The sequence below is a fragment of the Triticum dicoccoides genome, chromosome 4A (genome assembly GCF_002162155.2).
Source record: "Triticum dicoccoides isolate Atlit2015 ecotype Zavitan chromosome 4A, WEW_v2.0, whole genome shotgun sequence".
Taxonomy (NCBI): Eukaryota; Viridiplantae; Streptophyta; class Magnoliopsida; order Poales; family Poaceae; genus Triticum; species Triticum dicoccoides.
The window spans coordinates 693,990,088-694,010,091 of NC_041386.1; the positions used below are offsets into that span (position 1 = coordinate 693,990,088).

A 20,004-nucleotide genomic window follows, 5' to 3' on the forward strand; every position below is an offset into this window, starting at 1 on the left:
TGTGATGTGGTGGTGGATGCCTGCTGTAGGTGGTGGTGGCGTGGCCGGCTTGCGCTGGTGTGCACGGTGAAGCGTTCTGAGTGTAGACTCGGCTCCTTGATGCCCTTCGGCTTCGCCGGCGGTGCCGTTGTTGTGATGTAGCCTCGGCAGTGTGTGACTTTTCGTCCGGGTGTGGACTCGGTCGCTCCTGTTTGCTCAAGACCCTCTCATGGTTGTCGTTGTGTTGCGTCGCTTAGTGCTCTTGGTGTTGTCTCGCCTCATCTTTGCTCAAGGTTGGCGCAAGATGCCTTTCAAACTTGCTAATCGTTCCGATTTTCTGTGGCGGAGCCCCAGTCGAGGTTCGTGTCTGGGATGACACTCGCTGATTGTGGATACTCCTGAGTTGTGCCAATGGGGGCTGGTATGCTCGCCATGCGTTCGGCTGTTTGCAAAGTGTTGGTATTGTGATCTCCCGACGACACCCCATATCTACTTGCGTCTCTCGTGGTGATAGTCTTATGTCTGCTAGCTTGGTCGTGCCTTGTACGGTTTTCAGACCGGTTTTCCTTATAATCGGGTCAATTTGTTAAGGTTTTCGATCCGGTTTTCCTTATAAACTGAATCACTCCTCTGGCATTTTGGTCACTTTGAGTAATATATTCAGGTGGAGGAACTCCCTTTCCCGGTGATTTTTAAAAAAAAAAAAGAAATATGAAAGCATTTAGATCATTAATACAGAGGGAGCACAACTTGGAGACGACTTATCTATCGACAGAAGTGTGCTTAGAGTGCAGTACCTGTCCTTGTGCGCTATTGCGGTGAGCCGAACCTTCTTCACTACGTAGTAGTACATGATCGTCTAACGAACCACACTCAATCCAAGCCCCAGCCAGTTATTGTGATTCTGATGGGCCACGCAACATTCATGCACGCTCGTACCTCCTTCACCCACCTTCCATCGATCACGCCGTCGATCTCACCTCACCTTGAGATCCGTCGACCGATGCAGGGCCGGTCCGTCGCCGTCCGTCACGGCCGCCGCATGACCCCGGCTCCCTCCCCGTCGTCCAAACCCGCCCGCCCTTAAACCCCAAGCCGGGCCCACCCGCAGCCGCCGCGGAAGGCAGCCCACGGGAGCCAATCCCGTTTCGCGCGCGAACCAGGCCTTCTCAACCATAACCCCCTCCCCCCTAAACCCCGGTGGTAATCACCGACGCCTAATCACAGCCCACCAATCTACTACCTACACAGCCTGGCCACCGGGCCCGCCGGGGCCCGCATGTCATCGTCGCGGTAAAAGCCGCGGGGGGCAGGCAACAGGCGGGCGTTCGAAAGGGAACGGGAGATCCACGCTCGTACACGACGTATAGCTGGCCATCTTCGCTGACACGGTGGGCCCCGCAGCGCCAGCCTTACCCGCCTCCTCGCTCCCCTCGCTCTCTCTCTCTTGGCACCACACCACCCGCGCTGGCTCTGCTTCCCCTGCAGCCCCCCGAAAGCAACCACAGTCACGTCGCCATCCGTCCGTCCGTCGCCAGCCACCTCCATCACCACGACAAATACATTGCCCCCCCTCCCCCTCCCCCTCCGACTCGCTCCCCATCCACTCCATCCATCCATCCATCCATTCACCAGATGGGACTGGGTCTGGGAGCAAGAGCGGCGGCGGCGGCGGTGGTGGTGGAGCAGTGGTGGTAGTGGCTTCCGCGGTCGTCCGGAGAGGAGGTTTCTTGGCCCCGTAGCGAGTGAGCAGTCGACGGAGGGAAGCTGCTCGTCGGAATGGCGCAGTCGTCGTTGCGGCGGTGGGCGGCGAGGGTGGTGGCGTTGGTGGTGGTTCTTGGGCTGTTGTTGGCGGCGGCTGCGGCGGAGGAGGGAGATGGAGGGGGAGGGGACGGGGCGGCGCTGATGGCCCTCAAGGCGGGCTTCGGCAACGCCGCCAACGCGCTCGCCGACTGGGACGGCGGCCGCGACCACTGCGCCTGGCGGGGCGTCGCCTGCGACGCCAACTCCTTCGCCGTCCTCTCCCTGTACGTGCCCCCTTCCTCCCTCCCCTCTTCTTCTTGTGCTCCTCCGGCTGGCATTGCGGCGCCATGACAAGTGTTTACCTTTGCCTTTTTCTTTTCTCTTTCCGCCGTTCGATTCTTGGCCGTCCCTCTTTCTTGTCTGTGAATGCTCGCTTGCTCTTTGAAAACTTGCTGCTTGCTCCTGCTGCACATCTGAAAACAAAATAAATGTGCTTTCTCTTTCTCAGGGGACCGATTATCCCCTCGGTTCGTTCTCGCACAACAAATGATCCTCTGTTTGTTTCGCTACTTAAGTGTCCTCGAGTACTATTATTTATCTCTGACGAGTGATTGATTTCCTCCATGAAAAATATATATATGCAGGAACCTGTCAAATCTGAACCTGGGTGGGGAGATCTCGCCGGCGATAGGGGAGCTCAAGGCCCTACAGTTCATGTAAGCAGCACAGCGCACCACCACTCCCCCCTCCCCTTGCATCTTCTTAAGATTTTGTGCATTTGACGGCGCCTGAATCTTCCCATCCCCCTCTCTCTCCTTCTTTAAAATATCCATCCGATTTGACCCCTCATGCCGTGATGTGACAAAGCTTCTATACTATTTTATATATCAAGCCTACCAGCCTACCACACCCTCCTTGATTTGATTAATTTATCTCGGCCCTAATAATGATTTGCTTGCTTTGCTTTGCTTGTGCAGGGATCTCAAGGGGAACAAGCTCACAGGCCAAATCCCAGACGAGATTGGGGACTGCGTCTCCTTAAAATACTTGTACGCCACCCAATCCGGGTCTTCTTTTATTGTCCTACTTAGTACTATACTCCCTCCCACCTTTTTGCTGTAGAGATGGATATGGTTCTTGCTAGTACCAGTAGTATTTTTATAGTTGACCTGTGCCTCTTCTTGCGTGTGTATGTGTGTGTGTGATACAGGGATTTGTCCTTCAACCTGCTGTATGGAGACATCCCCTTCTCCATCTCCAAGCTCAAGCAACTCGAGGATCTGTAAGCACTGGATCATCATTTGTTTATCTTGCCTGTCCTTTTGGCACAGCCATGCCTTCTTCTGAGAATTTGATCACTTTTTGTTTTGGGTTATACCAATGAATGATAGGCTACTTGCTTTTATCTGTTTTTATGGACATTTTTGGGGCGCAAAGCATGGTTTGGGGTTATAACAGAAATATTGCTGTGAAACTAGTTTGAGTTTTGATTCACTGTGGCTTATGGATTGCTGTCAAGTTTCTATGGTTTAGAGTGCTTCAGTTAAGATGTTTACTTTTCTCTTTACTCTGGCTGCAGGATTCTGAAGAACAACCAGCTCACGGGACCCATCCCTTCCACACTGTCCCAGATTCCAAATCTCAAAATCTTGTGAGTTTCCTAGTTACCTTTCATTCCTCGTGACTCTACTTATTGTTGGATTCTTTGGCAAACTTGATGATCTTCCTCTTCTTACCTACCCTTTTGTGTTACAGTATGCATACTGCCTTAAAAGTGTTCATCTTGGGGACATTTTCCTTTTCTGCCTCATGTGGTTCTTAGTACTGAAAATTATCATTTCTCTACTTGGAATAGGGATCTGGCGCAGAACCAGCTTACAGGCGACATCCCAAGGCTAATCTACTGGAATGAAGTTCTGCAATACCTGTAAGAAATTCCCCTGCATCATGTTGATTTTGCTTACTGATTCGCTCGGGAGTCGGTATTAAAAGAAGGTGCTAACATTTTTATCCTCTTCATTCAGAGGCTTGAGGGGTAACTCACTCACTGGAACCTTGTCACCTGACATGTGCCAACTCACTGGCCTGTGGTACTTGTAAGTTTTGTGCTTACTTGGAGGTGCTGCTTTATATCATGCAAACTGATCTTATCGGCACTGATATTTCTTCCAAATCTGCAGTGATGTGAGGGGCAACAATCTAACAGGAACAATTCCACTGAGCATAGGGAACTGCACAAGCTTTGAGATTCTGTATGTTGCTTGCTATGATTTTATCATCGATCAATGTATTGGTGCTCATTTGTCAAGATTTTTATTGATTATAAATTTCATTTATGGACTACAGGGACATTTCATATAACAAAATCTCTGGAGAAATACCTTACAACATAGGTTTCCTTCAAGTAGCTACACTGTAAGCCTTCCTGATTTTACTCAAATTCTCTATACTTTAGCTTATCTGCACTATTGTAAAGTTGTAATATACTGTTCTATTATTCAGACTTACGCTAAATGCTTGCATTTATCTTTCGTAGGTCACTTCAAGGAAATAGACTGACTGGGAAAATTCCAGAAGTGATTGGCCTCATGCAAGCTCTTGCTGTTCTGTGAGTAAAGCACAACTCTTTAGTCTGCATAGATGTTAGCTGCTGAAATATTCAATAATGACTTTTTTCGTGTCTGACTCTTGTTTCTCAGTGATCTGAGCGAAAATGAACTAGTAGGTCCCATTCCTCCGATACTCGGCAACCTATCCTACACGGGCAAACTGTTAGTATCATCTGTAAGCCCTGTTTTTTCACTGAAACAATATTCCTTTTCCATTAACACTTTCTGGCTCCGTTTATCTTCAGATATTTACATGGCAATAAACTTACTGGAGAAGTACCACCAGAACTTGGGAACATGACGAAACTTAGCTACCTGTAAGTGATTGTTCTCTGATGTTGATAATATTTTACTTCAATTGGTTTGAAACACTATCTGAGGTTTAGAACTTTTTCCATACAGGCAACTGAACGACAATGAATTAGTTGGCACAATTCCAGCTGAGCTTGGGAAACTTGAAGAGCTATTCGAATTGTAAGGACGGATCTTCGTACAGATCAATATTTCCTTTCATCTGTGCAATTCTTGACCAGTTGTATTTTTGTCTAGAAATCTTGCCAACAACAATCTTGAGGGTCCTATTCCTACAAACATCAGTTCTTGCACTGCACTAAACAAATTGTAAGTTAGAAATCAAGTGTCTTTTTTTCCTGAACCATGAGTATCTCTATCTTGGTGCTTAACAGAACTTATCCTCTTCAGCAATGTTTACGGCAATAGATTAAACGGTTCTATCCCTGCTGGTTTCCAGAATTTGGAGAGTTTGACTAACTTGTGAGTACATGCGTTTGTAGAATTTTGCTTGCATTACTAACTTAATTCATATTACAGCATTACTCTGTCTGAGCAGAGTCTCATGAATTGTTCTTGTTTCAAATATGAAATAACAGGAATTTATCCTCGAACAATTTTAAAGGCCATATCCCATCTGAACTTGGTCATATCATCAATTTGGACACACTGTAAGGAGGCCCTTGTATCTATATTTGGTTACATGTTCCTACTGCATCTACTATTCTACTTCATTCTCTAATATTGTTCACCCTTGTATCTATCGTTTTGCTTAGGGATCTTTCCTACAATGAATTCTCTGGACCAGTTCCTGCTACTATTGGTGATCTTGAGCATCTTCTTCAACTGTATGTTCAGTACCAGCCTCTTAAAATTTGTATTTCATCTGATGTGGTCATTATTTTCTGATGTTCAAAATTATGAATGTAGAAATTTGAGCAAAAACCTTCTTAGTGGGTCAGTGCCTGCTGAGTTCGGAAACTTGAGAAGCATCCAAGTAATGTAAGTGATCACCCTTGTCATGTGTGTATTAAGTTCTGTTGGTGGTCATCTTATGAAGTTGCGATGGCTGATGATGATTCATCTAATTTCAACATTGATAGTGATTTATCCAACAACGCAATGTCTGGTTATCTCCCTGAAGAACTAGGCCAACTTCAGAACCTTGATAGTTTGTGAGCTCTCTTTCATCATGCTACTAGTATGAACTACTTTGATATCTGAAGTCCATACAAGTATTTTACTGATCTGTAATTTTATCATATATGTAGGATTCTTAACAACAATACTTTGGTTGGGGAGATCCCTGCTCAGTTGGCTAACTGCTTCAGCTTAAACATCTTGTAAGTTTTTTTTTGCCAGCTCCGCCCTGCAGCATTGGCAATTACTTAGTCTGCATTAGCTTATTGATTTGTTTGCAAACTGCATTGGCAATGACATTTTTCAGGAACTTGTCATATAACAACTTCTCTGGACATGTCCCATTGGCTAAGAACTTCTCAAAGTTCCCCATGGAAAGGTATCAAATGACTCCCATCTACTCTGTTTGATGCCCCTCTTACTCCCTTATTTTTGCTGATACTAACCAATACCTGCACACAGCTTCTTGGGAAATCCGATGCTGAGTGTTCACTGCAAAGACTCCAGCTGTGGCAACTCTCATGGATCAAAAGGTATCAACCAAGTCATAAGCTGAAGTTAGCTTTTCATTCAATATGCTTTTAAACTCATGTTTAGGTACTTCCATGTTCCAGTGAATATTCGGACAGCGATTGCTTGCATCATCTCGGGCTTCGTCATATTGCTCTGTGTTCTGCTATTGGCGATATATAAAACAAAGCGACCACAGCCACCTATCAAAGCATCTGATAAACCAGTGCAAGGTTTGTGTGCATCCTGTCCGTTAAATTGTAATCTATGCCAGAAAATCATCTTGTCATAATGGCACTCATCTCGATGTTTCTTAATCATGTTCAGGACCTCCAAAGATAGTGCTCCTCCAAATGGACATGGCTATCCATACCTACGATGATATTATGAGGCTGACAGAGAACTTGAGTGAGAAATACATCATCGGCTATGGCGCTTCAAGTACCGTGTATAAATGTGTGCTCAAGAGTGGCAAGGCCATCGCTGTGAAGCGGCTCTACAGCCAATACAACCATGGCGCCCGTGAGTTCGAGACGGAACTGGAGACAGTCGGTAGCATCCGGCACAGGAATCTTGTCAGCCTTCATGGCTTCTCACTCTCTCCTAATGGAAACCTGCTCTTCTACGACTACATGGAAAACGGTTCCTTGTGGGATCTTCTCCATGGTAAGGACCGGTGCCATTTTAGTTCACCTTGTTTTCTTCCGCACAATTATGGTCTGTCTCATGATCTATGATCTATTTCAGGTCCATCAAAGAAGGTGAAACTTGACTGGGAGACCCGACTGAGGATCGCGGTTGGCGCGGCACAAGGGCTGGCCTATCTGCACCATGACTGCAACCCTCGGATAGTCCACCGAGACGTCAAGTCCTCCAACATCCTGCTCGATGAGCACTTTGAAGCGCATCTCTCGGACTTCGGCATCGCCAAATGCGTCCCGGCTGCCAAGACCCACGCATCCACTTATGTGCTAGGAACCATCGGCTACATCGATCCGGAGTACGCCCGGACGTCGAGGCTGAACGAGAAATCCGACGTGTACAGCTTCGGTATCGTTCTTCTGGAGTTGCTCACGGGGATGAAGGCCGTCGACAATGATTCCAACTTGCACCAGTTGGTAAGTCATTTACACTGAACTCATGAGTCTCAGATCATATTACAGCTATCTTTTCATTGCATTGTGCAAGTCACTCATAGGAGTGAGATTGAAGTTATCTTTTGTCAACCACACTACGATCTTCAGCATGCATGATGTGCTGCAATGGTTTCCTCATATGATTTGATGATCTGACCAGCCTGTGTGTGTGCGTAGATAATGTCGAGAGCGGACGACAACACGGTGATGGAGGCGGTGGACTCGGAGGTGTCGGTGACGTGCACGGACATGGGGCTGGTGCGGAAGGCGTTCCAGCTGGCCCTGCTGTGCACCAAGCGGCACCCCATCGACCGGCCGACGATGCACGAGGTGGCCCGGGTGCTGCTCTCGCTGATGCCGGCCCCCGCCGCCGCAAAGCCCTACTCCTACGCGGCGACGGACGCCTCCAAGAAGGTGGACTACACGCGCTACCTGGCAGCGGCGACGACGCCCGACGACACTGCCGGCGACAACAGCTCCTCCGACGAGCAGTGGTTCGTGCGGTTCGGCGAGGTCATCTCCAAGCACACCATGTGACAGGGATCGACACCTCCGAAAATTTCTCCTCCCCAAGGTGTAGTGAGAGCTGGAAGTAAGATGCAGCTAGGACAGCATAGTAGAGCACGGTGCAGGGAAAATAGGCGTAGGGTTTCTTTCTGAGTAGTACATGGATGGATGGTGCCATTGCTCTTCTTCACCCCTTCCCATTTTGTTCTTCTCTTGTTCTTGGTGTTGATGATCAGAGCTTCAGGCGCATGGAGGGCAGAGTTCTCGGGCATTCATGGTGTGGATCAGGATGATCTCGTGAGCGCCATGAAAGCCCCTAGCGAAACTTCATGCGCGGTGATGATGGCGATGACCAGACAGAGGGAGAGATACTGCTACTGCTGCTACCACTGCGACGACGATGATGGGTTCTTGGATCCTGTGAGCGCATTGAATTGAATTGATCGAACCCCATGCCCTGCCGCGTGACGCGTCGCCGGCAAAGGATTGTGCGATGTAAATGGGTGTTGTCCAGTGAGTCTGCTCCTCTGTTTTTTTTACTGTATTTATGAGCTTGCTGCTCTGCTGTGGTTTGCTTTCTGCCTCTGAATCTCTGAACATCAGTGTAGGGTGGCCGCTGCTGCTGCTGCTGCTGAACTGTAGGCTGTAGCAGTGTATATCAATTTATGTCTGTTTCGCCGCCCTGCGTGCCTGTCACAATGGATGGTGTCATCATGCACGCGTAGCTCATGCCTCCTTGAAGATGAGCGAGCTTTGGCATTTAATCTGGTGGGATGAGATGAATTGAAAAAGATCGCATGAAATGGGCCACATTCTTCCTCTTTTACAATGTCGGTATGGCTTTTGTTTGGTTTGTTTGACTGCAATCCAGGGGAAAAACAGAGGATTAGTTTCCAGTTGATTGGAGTTGGTGCTAGATTCTGCATGGAATGTAGTACAAACGATTCCTTCAGAAAAAAAAAATCTTATCGAATTCAGTCGTGCGAATCAAACAATCAGGGCTTCTTTGGATTCTGTAGGAATTTTAAAGGTTTTGAATCCACACGAATTTTTGCTATGGAAGACCTTTGGATCGATCATACGATTGGGTTTACCAAATTCCTACGGAATCCATTCCTATACGCCCCTTGTTCCATAGGCGTTCCAACATGAGCCCAGACTTCTTTTTATTTCTGTGCACCATCCAGAGGGACTCATTGCAGGAAATCGCGAATCATGTAGGATTTCACACTGCGTACCATCTCAATCCAACGCTTATTTCTATTTCTATTTCTATGCTTCGGTATTCACGCAGTCCAAAGAGGGAGCAGCAAAGATTCTAGCAGTCCTTCAAAGATCCTGTAAAAATTGCTTTGAATCAAAGATGATGCCCCTGAATATACAGCCTGAGCAGAGCAGTTCTTCCCGGCAGGCAGGGCATGCGGACAACGGGGGCTCCTGTTGCGGCGTCAAACCCTTTCGTTGGATGGCTTGTACACAGCACGCTAATGTCTCCTCCTCGTCAGCTAGTCAATGGCAGTTGTGTCCTGCGACTGCGACTGCGGCTGCGATCACACGTCCTCTCAGGCTCAGCCTCAGACTCGGGGACCCTGCGTCCCTGCAGACGACGCGACGTGCCATGCCGTGTCCGGTCTCGCCGCAGCCTGCCTGAAGAGCCTCCGGACTGAACCCCCTGCCCGCAGCAAGCTACCTACAGTGCTGCATGCCATGGCTGGCACGGCCCCCGGCATCTCCTTCTCCCGGACCGAGACCGAGCAGGGCCGGCACAGGTGTTCCCGCAGCGACGCGGGCACTGTGGCGACGCGTACTCACGACGACGGCGCCAGCGTTGCGCGGGCGTGTGGCATCGGTGCATGCGCCCGACGCGTGCGTGCCCGTGCTGTCCGATCGATCCGTCTGTGGAATGTGGAAGCGATGCCATGCATGCATGCAGCCGGCAGGCGTGCTGAGGCGCGTCCTGTGCCGGCCGGCGGGTGCGACGGCCGATGAGGCGACGACGCTTTATTCCTCGGCTCCTGCTCATGGACGGGACGGACCGATGCGCGGGCCGCTGTTGATGGGAGGATTCGTGGTGTACGTACTCGGCTGCCGGTGATTCCTCATCTTCTCGTCGTCGTCTCCGGGGCCCCCAGATCGACCTCCGGGCCGGCCCAACGTACCAGTACACTACACTTCTACTGCGCCGGCACTGCTCGATTCGTTCGGCTACAGCTGTGTCCTCTGGAGACACCCGTGGTGCCGCCAGCTTATTAAGCAGCGACGCAGCTCCTCGGATGAAGAGGCACAAAAATACATGCACACGTGTTCAGTTTTGTTGGCTTCTTCCCTTCTCCTGCCCCAAACTTTGCATCCCGTTACTTCAAACCAATGGAGCCCGGTTTAAAAAGAACAAAAGTTTTGCCCTCTTCCTCTGCGCGCTTCTCGAGAGTTGACAGCTTCGTCACACGAGATTCATTCACGATACGACCCGGGAAACTAAGGAGAAACATTTCGCAGGGCACACAAGAAAACTGGGGGATCAATGCCACACAGCAAGCGAACAACTTTGCCAGATGCTTTGAACCGGTGGTGTCGTCGTTACAACTTCAGAGCCCACCACCAGGCGCACCAGGTCAGGTCAGGTCAGGTAAGGCAAGTCGCTCTCCCCAACAATACGAGCTATGGCTGCCTGGGTTGTTTTGCTTCTCTAGCTGTACAAAAAGGGTTCGACGATCTCCGGGACGGCGACGAGCAGCCAAGGAGCTACGTTAAGCCGTGCGACAGAGGCCGAGAACGGGGCAAATCGGGCTGGTCTCTGGGAGCAGCTGCTGAAAACTGGCCGATGCCGGAGATCGCCGGGGAGGGCAGCTTAACGGCGAATAATGTTTCGCTTCATCCATCTTGTTAGACTTAAGAGTCGGAACCCTACTCTCCAAAATTAGACGCTTTAACCTACAAGGTGTGGAGAAGGGCAGTGTCAATATGCAAACTCAAGTTGCAACGTTTTCGATCTGAACAAGAAATCATACTGTTGTAATGTCTGTACACTTTTACTGCTCCATCCGATCCAAATTAATTGACGCAGTTTTAGCATAACTTTGGTACAAAATTATGCTAAGGTTGCGCCAATTAATTTGGATCAGGGGGAGTGGCCCGGTTAAATTCTTGCGGTCGTGAAGAAGAAATGGAATCAATCATGAGATGCAGTGCGAGAAAGTATGCGTTGGGAGAAACATGTTTACCTTTGTGCAGGCTGTCAAAGAGAACTGTATGATATTTTTCCTGACTAAAGTCGGTCTGAAAACAGTTTAAAAAGTGTGAGGTTGTAAATGCAATTCAGCAAAAAAGTGAGAAGCGACCTATAAGTAATAACAGCAGGTACCTTACCAGGTAGTTAAAGATACCGCTTACTAGAGCTAGCAATGAATGGCACCAATCATGTTCTCTTTGCAGTCCTTGCAATAAAAATAAAGGAGATATTTCAGCACTTTGAATTCAGATTAGATGGGAAGGGATCGCAAACGCGAAATGAAAGGTTAGCAAGTGAATAACCTTGGTAGTGATATAATTTGGGCGTTCACTGGTCTGGTGGCCCATGGTACGGCAGGCTTCGGTACTTAAAGAAAGCTGCCAGAACATGCGTCGATATCAGAGTGAACAGTGAGGTAATTTGAAGGTGATCCATTTTTGTTCTATCAGTACATACCTTGTTAAAGAGTTCGGATAATGGAGGCTGCTTGCTCTTCCGGCTTGTTGACAAGTTGAATTCCTAGGATTGCCGACGAGAAGATATGGATATTTTGATAAATGGAAGGACTAGGGGAAAAAACAGATGAAAGGATACGGCGAAAAGCTAACCTTAGGCACTGTAGGATTTCTTTTGGCAGTTTGAAATACACCGATGTCTCCTCTGCTTGCCAATATCTGTTGAAAGGAGAAAATACGACAATCATCGGTGCGTCTGTTGTCTGAACTAACTATATGGCAAGAACTATCCTATACTTATTATGTAGTTGATCATTATGCAACTTCTGTTCCAAATGGATTTGTCGCATCAATGTAAAGCAATTAACACCAAGAACATAAATTGCTCATCAAAATATCATTTCAATAGCCAATAGGGCACTCTGGAATGTACCTGTGGAAACTAGAAGGTTTGACTGAAAACTAGCTCATAAATAAATATACAAGACCTGTACAGGGCAGATACCTTTTTATCCAGTGGCAGAGCTTTAAATTTAAACGTGCCCGTCGTGCCATCTCGGTCATCTTCTGATGTTTTATCAATGCTGTTAGCAGACAACAAAGAAATAGATAGTGTCACTTTATTCCCAAGTTTCAGTGTTTTTTGCAGAACTATATGTAAGACCTTATCAGCCCTTATCTAGATCAAGACAACTCTGCCTTGACAAACACTAGAACAACAGAAATAATTATAAGATCTCATCGTAAGCAATATATTCTTCCAATTTGAATATCATATAGGATAGATTAGAATTTAGGTAACTGCACCCAAGGCAGAAAATAAGAAGCAAGCTTACTTGTGAAGACTAGTTGCACGGTTAGATGAACACACTGGCGTTTTTGGTGCAACATTGACATGTTGTATATTTGCATGCTGATGAGCCCGAAAAGGTTGCACGACCTGATTGAAGAGAAGTTCTGAATGTTGACTCACAAGATCTTGTATAAATATAAAAGAAAGACAATAAATAAGGCATGGTGCAATCTGATATCCCTCCACCTAAATGTGGGAAATGACCATTGTAGATGCACATTGGTTCAAGTTCAACTGCCGAGGGTAAATAGGAACAAACTGAACAGATTTAGGCTTTAGCCACAGGATTAGACGCAAAATAGTGAACAAGCCACAAAGACAATTAAGGCAAAGCTAATTACAAGCTATGGTGTACGAGTAAACAGCTACCATGAAACATTGATATACCTAACCTATATTCTCTGCAGATCCTTACATTTATCTGTTTCATGGGAAAATAGAACATCAGCAAAACCAGTCCTGAACTGTTCGACTATCAGTCCACAAGAGAAATGTTACTGGAAATATATCTTCAGTTTCCCACAAAGAACATATTCACAGCCTCATAACCTTGTTCCTCAATATAAGAAATTGCATGCGTACAATTCTCCCATGATTGCCAAATTATCTCAGGAAAAATGGGCCCATAAACCATGGAATGTATCAGTACATGTTAATTGTGGGATTGTGTAGGGTTTGCTAATATCCGTGAAAGGGTCCTACTGATATTCTTCATATATAGGTCATGATATGAAGAATCATCTGCCAATGAGATTAATGAGGACTTAAACTTGAATATAGATAATAAGCAGTTTTATAGCCTACCTTTCTAGTCGGTGCCGATTGGGTCGTACAAGCAGGATCCCGTCTGTTTAACTGCTTTGAATTACTTGGGCTGAAATTTGAAGGTAAAGGTGTGAAAAGGATATTAGCAGAAGTATCTTATGTTCAGGCATCAAAACAGAATAGCATGTGAAAATGACTTACACTAATCTTTGAATCCTTGACCTCTCTGCTCTCAGCTTAGTAGCCAACTCAGGTTCTCTCGGAACTGTAATCTTCAATTTAGGTAGAACGGTGGCACGATCATAGCTACTGCTGATAACATTCTGCGGGATACATGATAAAGTGACGTCAAGCAAAATTTGAGGCCTTTATTGGCATCATATATTTTTAGTACTCCCTCCGTCCGAAAATACTTGTCGGAGGAATGGATGTATCTAGATGTATTTTAGTTTTAGATGCATCCATTTATATCCATTTCTGCGACAAGTATTTCCGGACGGAGGGAGTATAATACAATGTCTTTACAGGACAGTGTACTGCAGAGTGCAACAAACATGAACCTATGCCTAGTTGCACATCATGTATTACTATATTTTTAGAAGGACAATCAAGTATGCTACTGAAAACATAAGATAAAGTCACTTGACAGAAATAGAAACATATTACACCAAGAAAACTATTCAGAATTTAAAGAATAAATGAACGGTACAAGAATCAATGTCTTTTATGTCATGCTTCGAGGGCACTTTTACCTTTTCATGGGCCTTGTGAATCAACTCATGTTGATTTGTAGCAACATCCTGTACCAAAATAAAAGGTAGCTTCAGGAGAAAAAAAAATGACATGGTTATGCAACAAAAGTGATGCAAATTAGCACCTTCAGTCATTAGGAACATCTCTAGGGATAAACAACCAATGGTTCAACTATGACGACCAGGGGCACAAAATCTACACTAAGCCCCTACGCATATACTGGACAAACTATATTTCGTGTACCAGAGTTTAACAGTAACTGTTATCATTAAGAAATAACATGTATCAAGCATTTTCAGTTCAAGTCATGGATTTTTTTTTTAAATCAAATCAAGACTATTTTACTGAAATTTCAGTGAATTGTTGGTACTTCCAGTAACAAACTAAACAACAGTACATCCCAGATTTAGCAGAGAACTTAAATGTCATTTTCGCTGGAAGATAACTACGATTGCCGTAAATTTTCATGTAAATGCAAGCCTAATCCATGTGATGTGCAGATGCAATACAGAAGACAAACTGCACTTGACTACTGACAAGGCACAAATAATCTCACGAGCTACCTAGGATCTTTTCCCTGTGGCAACACTGAAGCCCCCAAGTACAGACAAAATTACAAGCACTTGTAGAGCTAAACACTAGGAAAGTTTGTTGCCACAATTCAAGCTGACTTGTAAAGTAGGGAAAACACTCAATTCTTCTTGTGCCTGTTACTTTAATCATGCTAAGTGCATTGACAAAAGGTTGTACACGAGGTATAATCCTGTTGTTAATTAATATGTGGTCTAAGAAATGAGACAAAGTTTCTCCCCAAATAAAGAATGGGCTGAAAACAAAACCCAAGATGTGGCAATTCAAACCCCCAAAAGGAAGTACTAGCATACCTTGTTGAGATGACCTTTTTCAAGTTTCTGCCTTTTACCAGCTTGTTGAGTGCAATCATTTGAGCTAATGGTACTTCTGTCACTTCTCACTCCAACTGATTTTTTACTACTGAAAGCAAACAGAATTGAAGGTCACACAGTATAGACAGAAATAAACACATCGTACATCTACTTTATATTTCCTAGATTCAATGTAGTACAAAGGCATAACTGAAAAGAAAGAAATGTGGTGAGACAAGACAAAATGCAGATAAAGAGAATAGTAAAAGAGAGAGCTCCCCTTTGAAGTAAGACCGTTTGTGAATTGTGACTGAAGCAAAGCAGGAACCAACATACATGTATACCAGTGTTAACGACAACCTTTTAAGTATGCATGGGTGATTTAATCAAGGGGACAGGTGAACAAACCACATGAGTAACAGAGACATACAAAATTGCTAGTGTGGTTGGTAAATTTTGAAGCTAAAAGAAACAGCAGACTACCCATAAACAATAAAGCATAGAAATAATTTTTGTAGTCAGCCCTAGAGATTTTCAGAAAATCAATTAGCACAAGGAGTCGACATACGGTACAGCATTCTTCACTTCAAGTTGCTTGTGTTGCCTGGCCAATTGACTGGCTGTAGGCTTCATCAGTGTGGACCCCTTGGATAAACTCCCCTTCACAGCACTTCGAGTGACAGGTTTTCGTTCATGTTTTGATGCTCCATAGCTCGGTATCCGTCCTATTTTGCGCAGAGTACACAAAACAATTACATTTCATGAAAAGGGACGGGGAAAAGACAGGAACCATGGCAGGCTAAATTCCAGAATGATAAACAACATTTTTTTTTGAACCGGGCTATCCCCCTTAATGATAAACAACATTAGTGATCAAATTATTTGATATGCAATGCTCTGTCTTAACAGTACAATATATAAATATGAGCAAAAAGACTTGGAAAGCAAGCACTCCATCCTAAACATATAGCAAACATATATGTAGGTGACAACTGAATGATGTAACAAATCAGCAGATATAAGCATTTGGCTAATTAGTACCTTCATTTGGTACATGTGATCGATATATACTTTGTTCAGTTGCACCAGAACAACGTTGAGATGGTTTAGGGCAACGCACAGCCTCTATATCTGCAACTGTGATGCTTCTTAGGTTTGGCAGCCCAAGGTCTTCAGCCAACATCATTGCAATCAACGCTATTTAAACAAAAGAGAAATGTTAGTTGTATTAACTAGGCAATTAAGGGCAATACAAAATTATAAGAAAAGTACTGTGAGGCTTTAAGAGCAAAATAAAATAACACTGCAACACATAATGTTCCATATAGATCAACAGATGTGGCTAAAAAGTAACTGCACACAGTTTGTGCATTTTTTATCATTTAGTGTTTGCAGTAGATGAAATGTAAAGCCGGTTATAACTACTGTTGAAACTATAATTCTCCCTAGCAAGCACTAATTATGGGTTTACCCTTTTGCTCGTTAGGATGATTTTAGAAGTATGGAAGTAACCAAAACAAACTGCTGGAAATTAACACATTTCTTGCAACTTTTGCACTTCATCAGGCTTTGAACTGAGGAGGCATCAATAACACATTTCTTCTTCTGTCAGGAAAATAAGAGGTTAATATCGTAGTGGCTTGTTTGTCTGACCATCAACCCCTAGCCCCCTACATTTCTATCTACCACCAATTGCAATGCTACAAACATGGAAACCACTGCTCGCAGCCAATATCCATGTTATGTACTGACAAATACTCAAACCCAGAATGCTGCCATGATACAGCATTGCCAAAATTAAACTAAGTTCCTAGAGTTTCAGAATAGCATAGAGCATGCTGGTCTCAAAACGTCAAATCTTATCCGCACCATCATTGCCCCAGACGGACCCCAGGGGTCAGAGAATTACAATAAATGGACGCGCAATTTTGTCCCTGGTATAAGCCTAAAACCACGCCCAGCAAGTTTCTCCAAATAGGAATAGCGACGCTAGTACTTGGAAGGGGGAATACGCTACTCCGTAATTAGAGTACTAATAAATACGAAATTTCCTACTAAATCCATCGAGTTGGCCCACCCAATCTCCAGCATAATGCGCACGCGAAAGGCATGAGGCGTCAATCAATCTGCACACGGGAAGCGCAAACCCGCAATCGATCGAGTATACTGGATGTAATTTCTGGAATCGTGGACAGAGCAGGGAAACACGGAGCGCGGGGGAGGGAGGGAGGGAAGGATGAATGGGCGGGGAGGCAGACGTACGGGAGGGCGGGTAGCTGGGGGCGGTGGCGAACCAGAGCTCGGCGGCGGCGGCCTCGGCGGGGGCCTCGGCCTGCGCGAGGTCGAACCAGCGCGGCGCGTCGTACTCGTAGTCGAGGTCCACCTCGAACCACCGGACCTCCATCACCATCACCCCGTCCTTCTCTTCGTCCTCCACCTCCTCGAATCCCGCGCCGTCGTCGTCGTCGGCGACGGAGCAGGAGGAGGAGGCGTCGCGCATCTCCTCGTCGTCGCTGTCCATGGCGCGCTCGGCCGGGGGGCCGCGACGGCGCGGGGAGGGGCGGGCCGGATCCGAGCCCGCGGTCGGCGGGCGGCGGGCGGCGGGCGGCGAGGTGCTTGTTCGGCTGGGGCGCAGGCGGAGCGGAGGAGGAAGGAAGGGGAAGGCTGTTGAGGAAATTTGAAACGCGGGGTCGGAGCACGGAGGAGGCGGAGGGGGCAGGGCCTGACCTGACCTCGGCCTGTGCCGGATTTGACCCCCGCGCGTCTTTCCCACGCGCACCCCTGTCCTTCCCTCATTTCACTCCACGAAACCAAACAGCAGTGGCATTTACGAATCCCATCGTGCCCCGCACGCGCCCGAAGGAGCGTTACGCCAATTCCGCAGTGACTGAGGACCGATCTGTAAACTTGGCGTGTGCAGGCTTTGTGACTTTTTGGGGAGCGTGGGGCCCACGTGACCACGGGGCCCGCAGTCCAGGGCTCCGGGCCGTGCTCGTCGCCCGCCGGCCCGCCTCGTATGGCCGCGAAGAGAAACAAATCCAGACAATAAATGTATATCGCTGGACGACAGACAGCTCGTCGGAAAAGAAACGGAAGTCGTATTCGCTCGAGGTTTTGTCCTGGCGACGGACGGGCGTACACGTAGTACGCGGCCGGGGAGGGGAGGGGCAGGACCGTACTTTCCGCTGGGGCGCAAGTCCCTCGGCCTCGGGTCCCGGGGAGCATCCGATGCTGGCAGAGCGCCTGTCGGGCAGGCCCCGCTTCCATTCCCTCCCCCCGCCTGTGCATCCCGATCCTACTGCACATCGGGATACGCGTTTCCGTTTTGTACGTACGCACTGTACGCGCTTGCTCCAGTTGTACTACTCTAGTACGAAGGAAAATGTATGTGTAGCGGCTGGCTGGCGAGAAACAAACGAGGCGCGCACGTTATGTGTGGTCGGGTCCAGTCCGGGTCTGCGAGGAGATACATCAGACGATACGCGTGGAGAATGTGACGGAGCGGGTCTGGGCTGGCTGGTGGTGGGGCGCCGGCTTTTCCGTCACCTGCGTGCGGGGTGGGGTGCCGCCAACGCCTTTTTATCCGTTTTTGAACGCGAGAGCCACCGGCCGGTCTCGCAACGGTCACCGACCGGCGCGGCAGCGGGGCCAGGGGTGGCCGCCCCCCTGCCATATTGCGCGCTTGCGCGTCCCGGTTGGCGTACGCTTTGCGGCCCGTCGCTGCCACGACCTCGTATACTGTCGTATCGCACGGAGCGCCACGATGCGTGGTACTACGCCGGACGTGCGTGGGCAAACATAACGTCGATGCCAGATGCCTACACCTACCTCTCCGATGATGTGTAGTTTTTTCTTTTTTTTAAAAAAAGACTTCCGGTCTGTTCATCAACTGTCAGAGAGGCGGAAGGCAGGGGAAACCATAATGTCAGGTGCGCCTAGGAGCCGCGAGATCAAATCGTCATACGAACAATGGCGTATGTATGTATACCCACCGGGCATTATTTGTCTATTGTTACCGGCTTTTCTTTCTAATTAAGCCTTATTTCGACCTCTCCCTTCAAGACTCCGAGTCATTCTCAACTCCTTCCAAAACAAAACAGAAGATGCGTCCCCATTAAACACCGCGTGTAAAAACTGAATAATGTTTTTGTCTAGGTAATATCTTGCCTTCATTGGTTTCACACACGAGGAATCGGGATCTGGGACCAGCCTCCGCCCTCAACAAGCCAAAACTGCATGGTTAAACTGTGCCCTCAACAAGGCTTGCAACAGAGAACTGCATGCTGGCTTCGCAATGTGCCTAATGAGATTGCCAACATTGTAATCTCTGACTGTGATCTCCTGTGTTGATTAATGAAAGTTCCTTTCCCGCAAAAGAAAATTGTGCCATATCACGGAACCTGAAAACCACATCTGCCTAAGAATTTACTAGACGGACTAGTGCACCCATATTGTTTATTGAATCTTCTACACACTGGAATCTCATACTTATTTTTGAATAGTCCTTGTGAAACCTTGTCAGCATTTTAAAAACACTAGTCGTGTAAATTAGGGTGGATTGTGCCAACGACTTGATAAGAATATACTTTCCTTCGATGGCGGCATATATTTCTAACTAATGTAAGCCTCTTGTTAAGCATGTCTCTATAAATAGAAACATGTCCGCTTTCGTTCTTCGTGCCTTACTAACCAACCTTAACCTCGAGCGTCATGATTGGGGCTGCTGATCGACTCATTCAAGATGACGTGGTCATCAGGGCCGAGATCGCTCCGAGGCTCGCTCACGTTGTCGTTGGGGTTGCCATTGTCATCGTCGTCATTGTTGGAGTTGGGGGAACCCACCATACAGATGTCATAAGTAATGGTGGTTGTTCACAGGCTGTCTGGGGACTCGCCCGTCTCCTCTTCCATCTCTTTCACTTCATCGTAGGCACTTTTGAGGACTTCGATCAGGTCTTCAATGTTTGCAGCAAGATGGGTGGTGGGTGGGACGAACAATTGACCTTTCCCGTGGACTCCCAAATTCGATCGTACAACGAGATCAGATTGTCCAAAATTGTGAGCTGAATTCGATCTATCATCTCATTCAGAAGAAATGATGTGGAGCATCCTATGGACATCACCATGTCGAGAGTTCATTTGGCAAGTGA

General features: G+C 47.0%; 2 protein-coding genes across 8 annotated transcripts; one reads left to right on the top strand and one right to left on the bottom strand.

The window, feature by feature from the left end:
• The first annotated feature begins 1,486 nt into the window (after positions 1-1,486).
• LOC119287978 (LRR receptor-like serine/threonine-protein kinase SIK1) lies at positions 1,487-8,725 on the top strand. 3 transcript variants are annotated; one of them, XR_005141056.1, is made up of 27 exons: positions 1,487-2,006; positions 2,367-2,438; positions 2,700-2,771; positions 2,933-3,004; positions 3,302-3,373; positions 3,578-3,649; positions 3,747-3,818; positions 3,903-3,974; positions 4,069-4,137; positions 4,259-4,330; positions 4,422-4,493; positions 4,577-4,648; positions 4,734-4,805; positions 4,881-4,952; positions 5,034-5,105; positions 5,222-5,293; positions 5,399-5,470; positions 5,553-5,624; positions 5,726-5,797; positions 5,894-5,965; positions 6,070-6,141; positions 6,225-6,295; positions 6,377-6,505; positions 6,600-6,938; positions 7,020-7,390; positions 7,586-8,428; positions 8,519-8,725. XR_005141056.1 is itself a non-coding variant. In XM_037567591.1 (26 exons), the coding sequence occupies exons 1-26, from the start codon at positions 1,759-1,761 to the stop codon at positions 7,943-7,945; spliced, it is 2,955 nt and encodes a 984-aa protein (XP_037423488.1). In that variant the 5' UTR covers positions 1,487-1,758; the 3' UTR covers positions 7,946-8,725. The 3 variants fall into 3 exon arrangements, 1 of the variants encoding a protein (XP_037423488.1); XR_005141057.1 differs by having other exon boundaries at positions 8,524-8,725; XM_037567591.1 differs by having other exon boundaries at positions 7,586-8,725.
• A 1,681-nt stretch (positions 8,726-10,406) lies between these two features.
• On the bottom strand, positions 10,407-17,433 carry LOC119287979 (protein TPX2-like). Of its 5 annotated transcripts, none has more exons than XM_037567595.1 (15): positions 17,117-17,433; positions 15,896-16,051; positions 15,423-15,579; positions 14,855-14,960; positions 13,970-14,017; positions 13,419-13,540; positions 13,257-13,326; positions 12,436-12,539; positions 12,105-12,183; positions 11,753-11,818; positions 11,601-11,663; positions 11,447-11,521; positions 11,282-11,349; positions 11,137-11,191; positions 10,407-10,846 (listed from the first exon to the last, which is right to left on the bottom strand). In XM_037567595.1, exons 1-13 carry the CDS (start codon positions 17,373-17,375, stop codon positions 11,311-11,313), a joined length of 1,344 nt encoding a protein of 447 aa, XP_037423492.1. In that variant the 5' UTR covers positions 17,376-17,433; the 3' UTR covers positions 10,407-10,846; positions 11,137-11,191; positions 11,282-11,310. The 5 variants fall into 5 exon arrangements, with proteins under 5 accessions (XP_037423492.1, XP_037423494.1, XP_037423493.1 ...); XM_037567597.1 differs by having other exon boundaries at positions 11,282-11,339; positions 14,855-14,963; XM_037567596.1 differs by having other exon boundaries at positions 11,277-11,339; positions 14,855-14,963.
• Between the last annotated feature and the right edge of the window lie 2,571 nt (positions 17,434-20,004).

Coding starts and splice junctions, on each gene's coding strand:
- LOC119287978 (XM_037567591.1), top strand. CDS start 1,759: ATGGCGCAGTCGTCGTTGCGGCGGTGGGCGGCGAGGGTGGTGGCGTTG. Junction 3,005..3,301: donor CTCAAGCAACTCGAGGATCT/GTAAGCACTGGA, acceptor CTCTGGCTGCAG/GATTCTGAAGAACAACCAGC. Junction 4,138..4,258: donor TTCCTTCAAGTAGCTACACT/GTAAGCCTTCCT, acceptor TATCTTTCGTAG/GTCACTTCAAGGAAATAGAC.
- LOC119287979 (XM_037567593.1), bottom strand. CDS start 17,375: ATGGACAGCGACGACGAGGAGATGCGCGACGCCTCCTCCTCCTGCTCC. Junction 16,052..17,116: donor CCCCAGCTACCCGCCCTCCC/GTACGTCTGCCT, acceptor TTGTTTAAATAG/CGTTGATTGCAATGATGTTG. Junction 11,819..12,104: donor CTCTGCCACTGGATAAAAAG/GTATCTGCCCTG, acceptor TCCTTTCAACAG/ATATTGGCAAGCAGAGGAGA.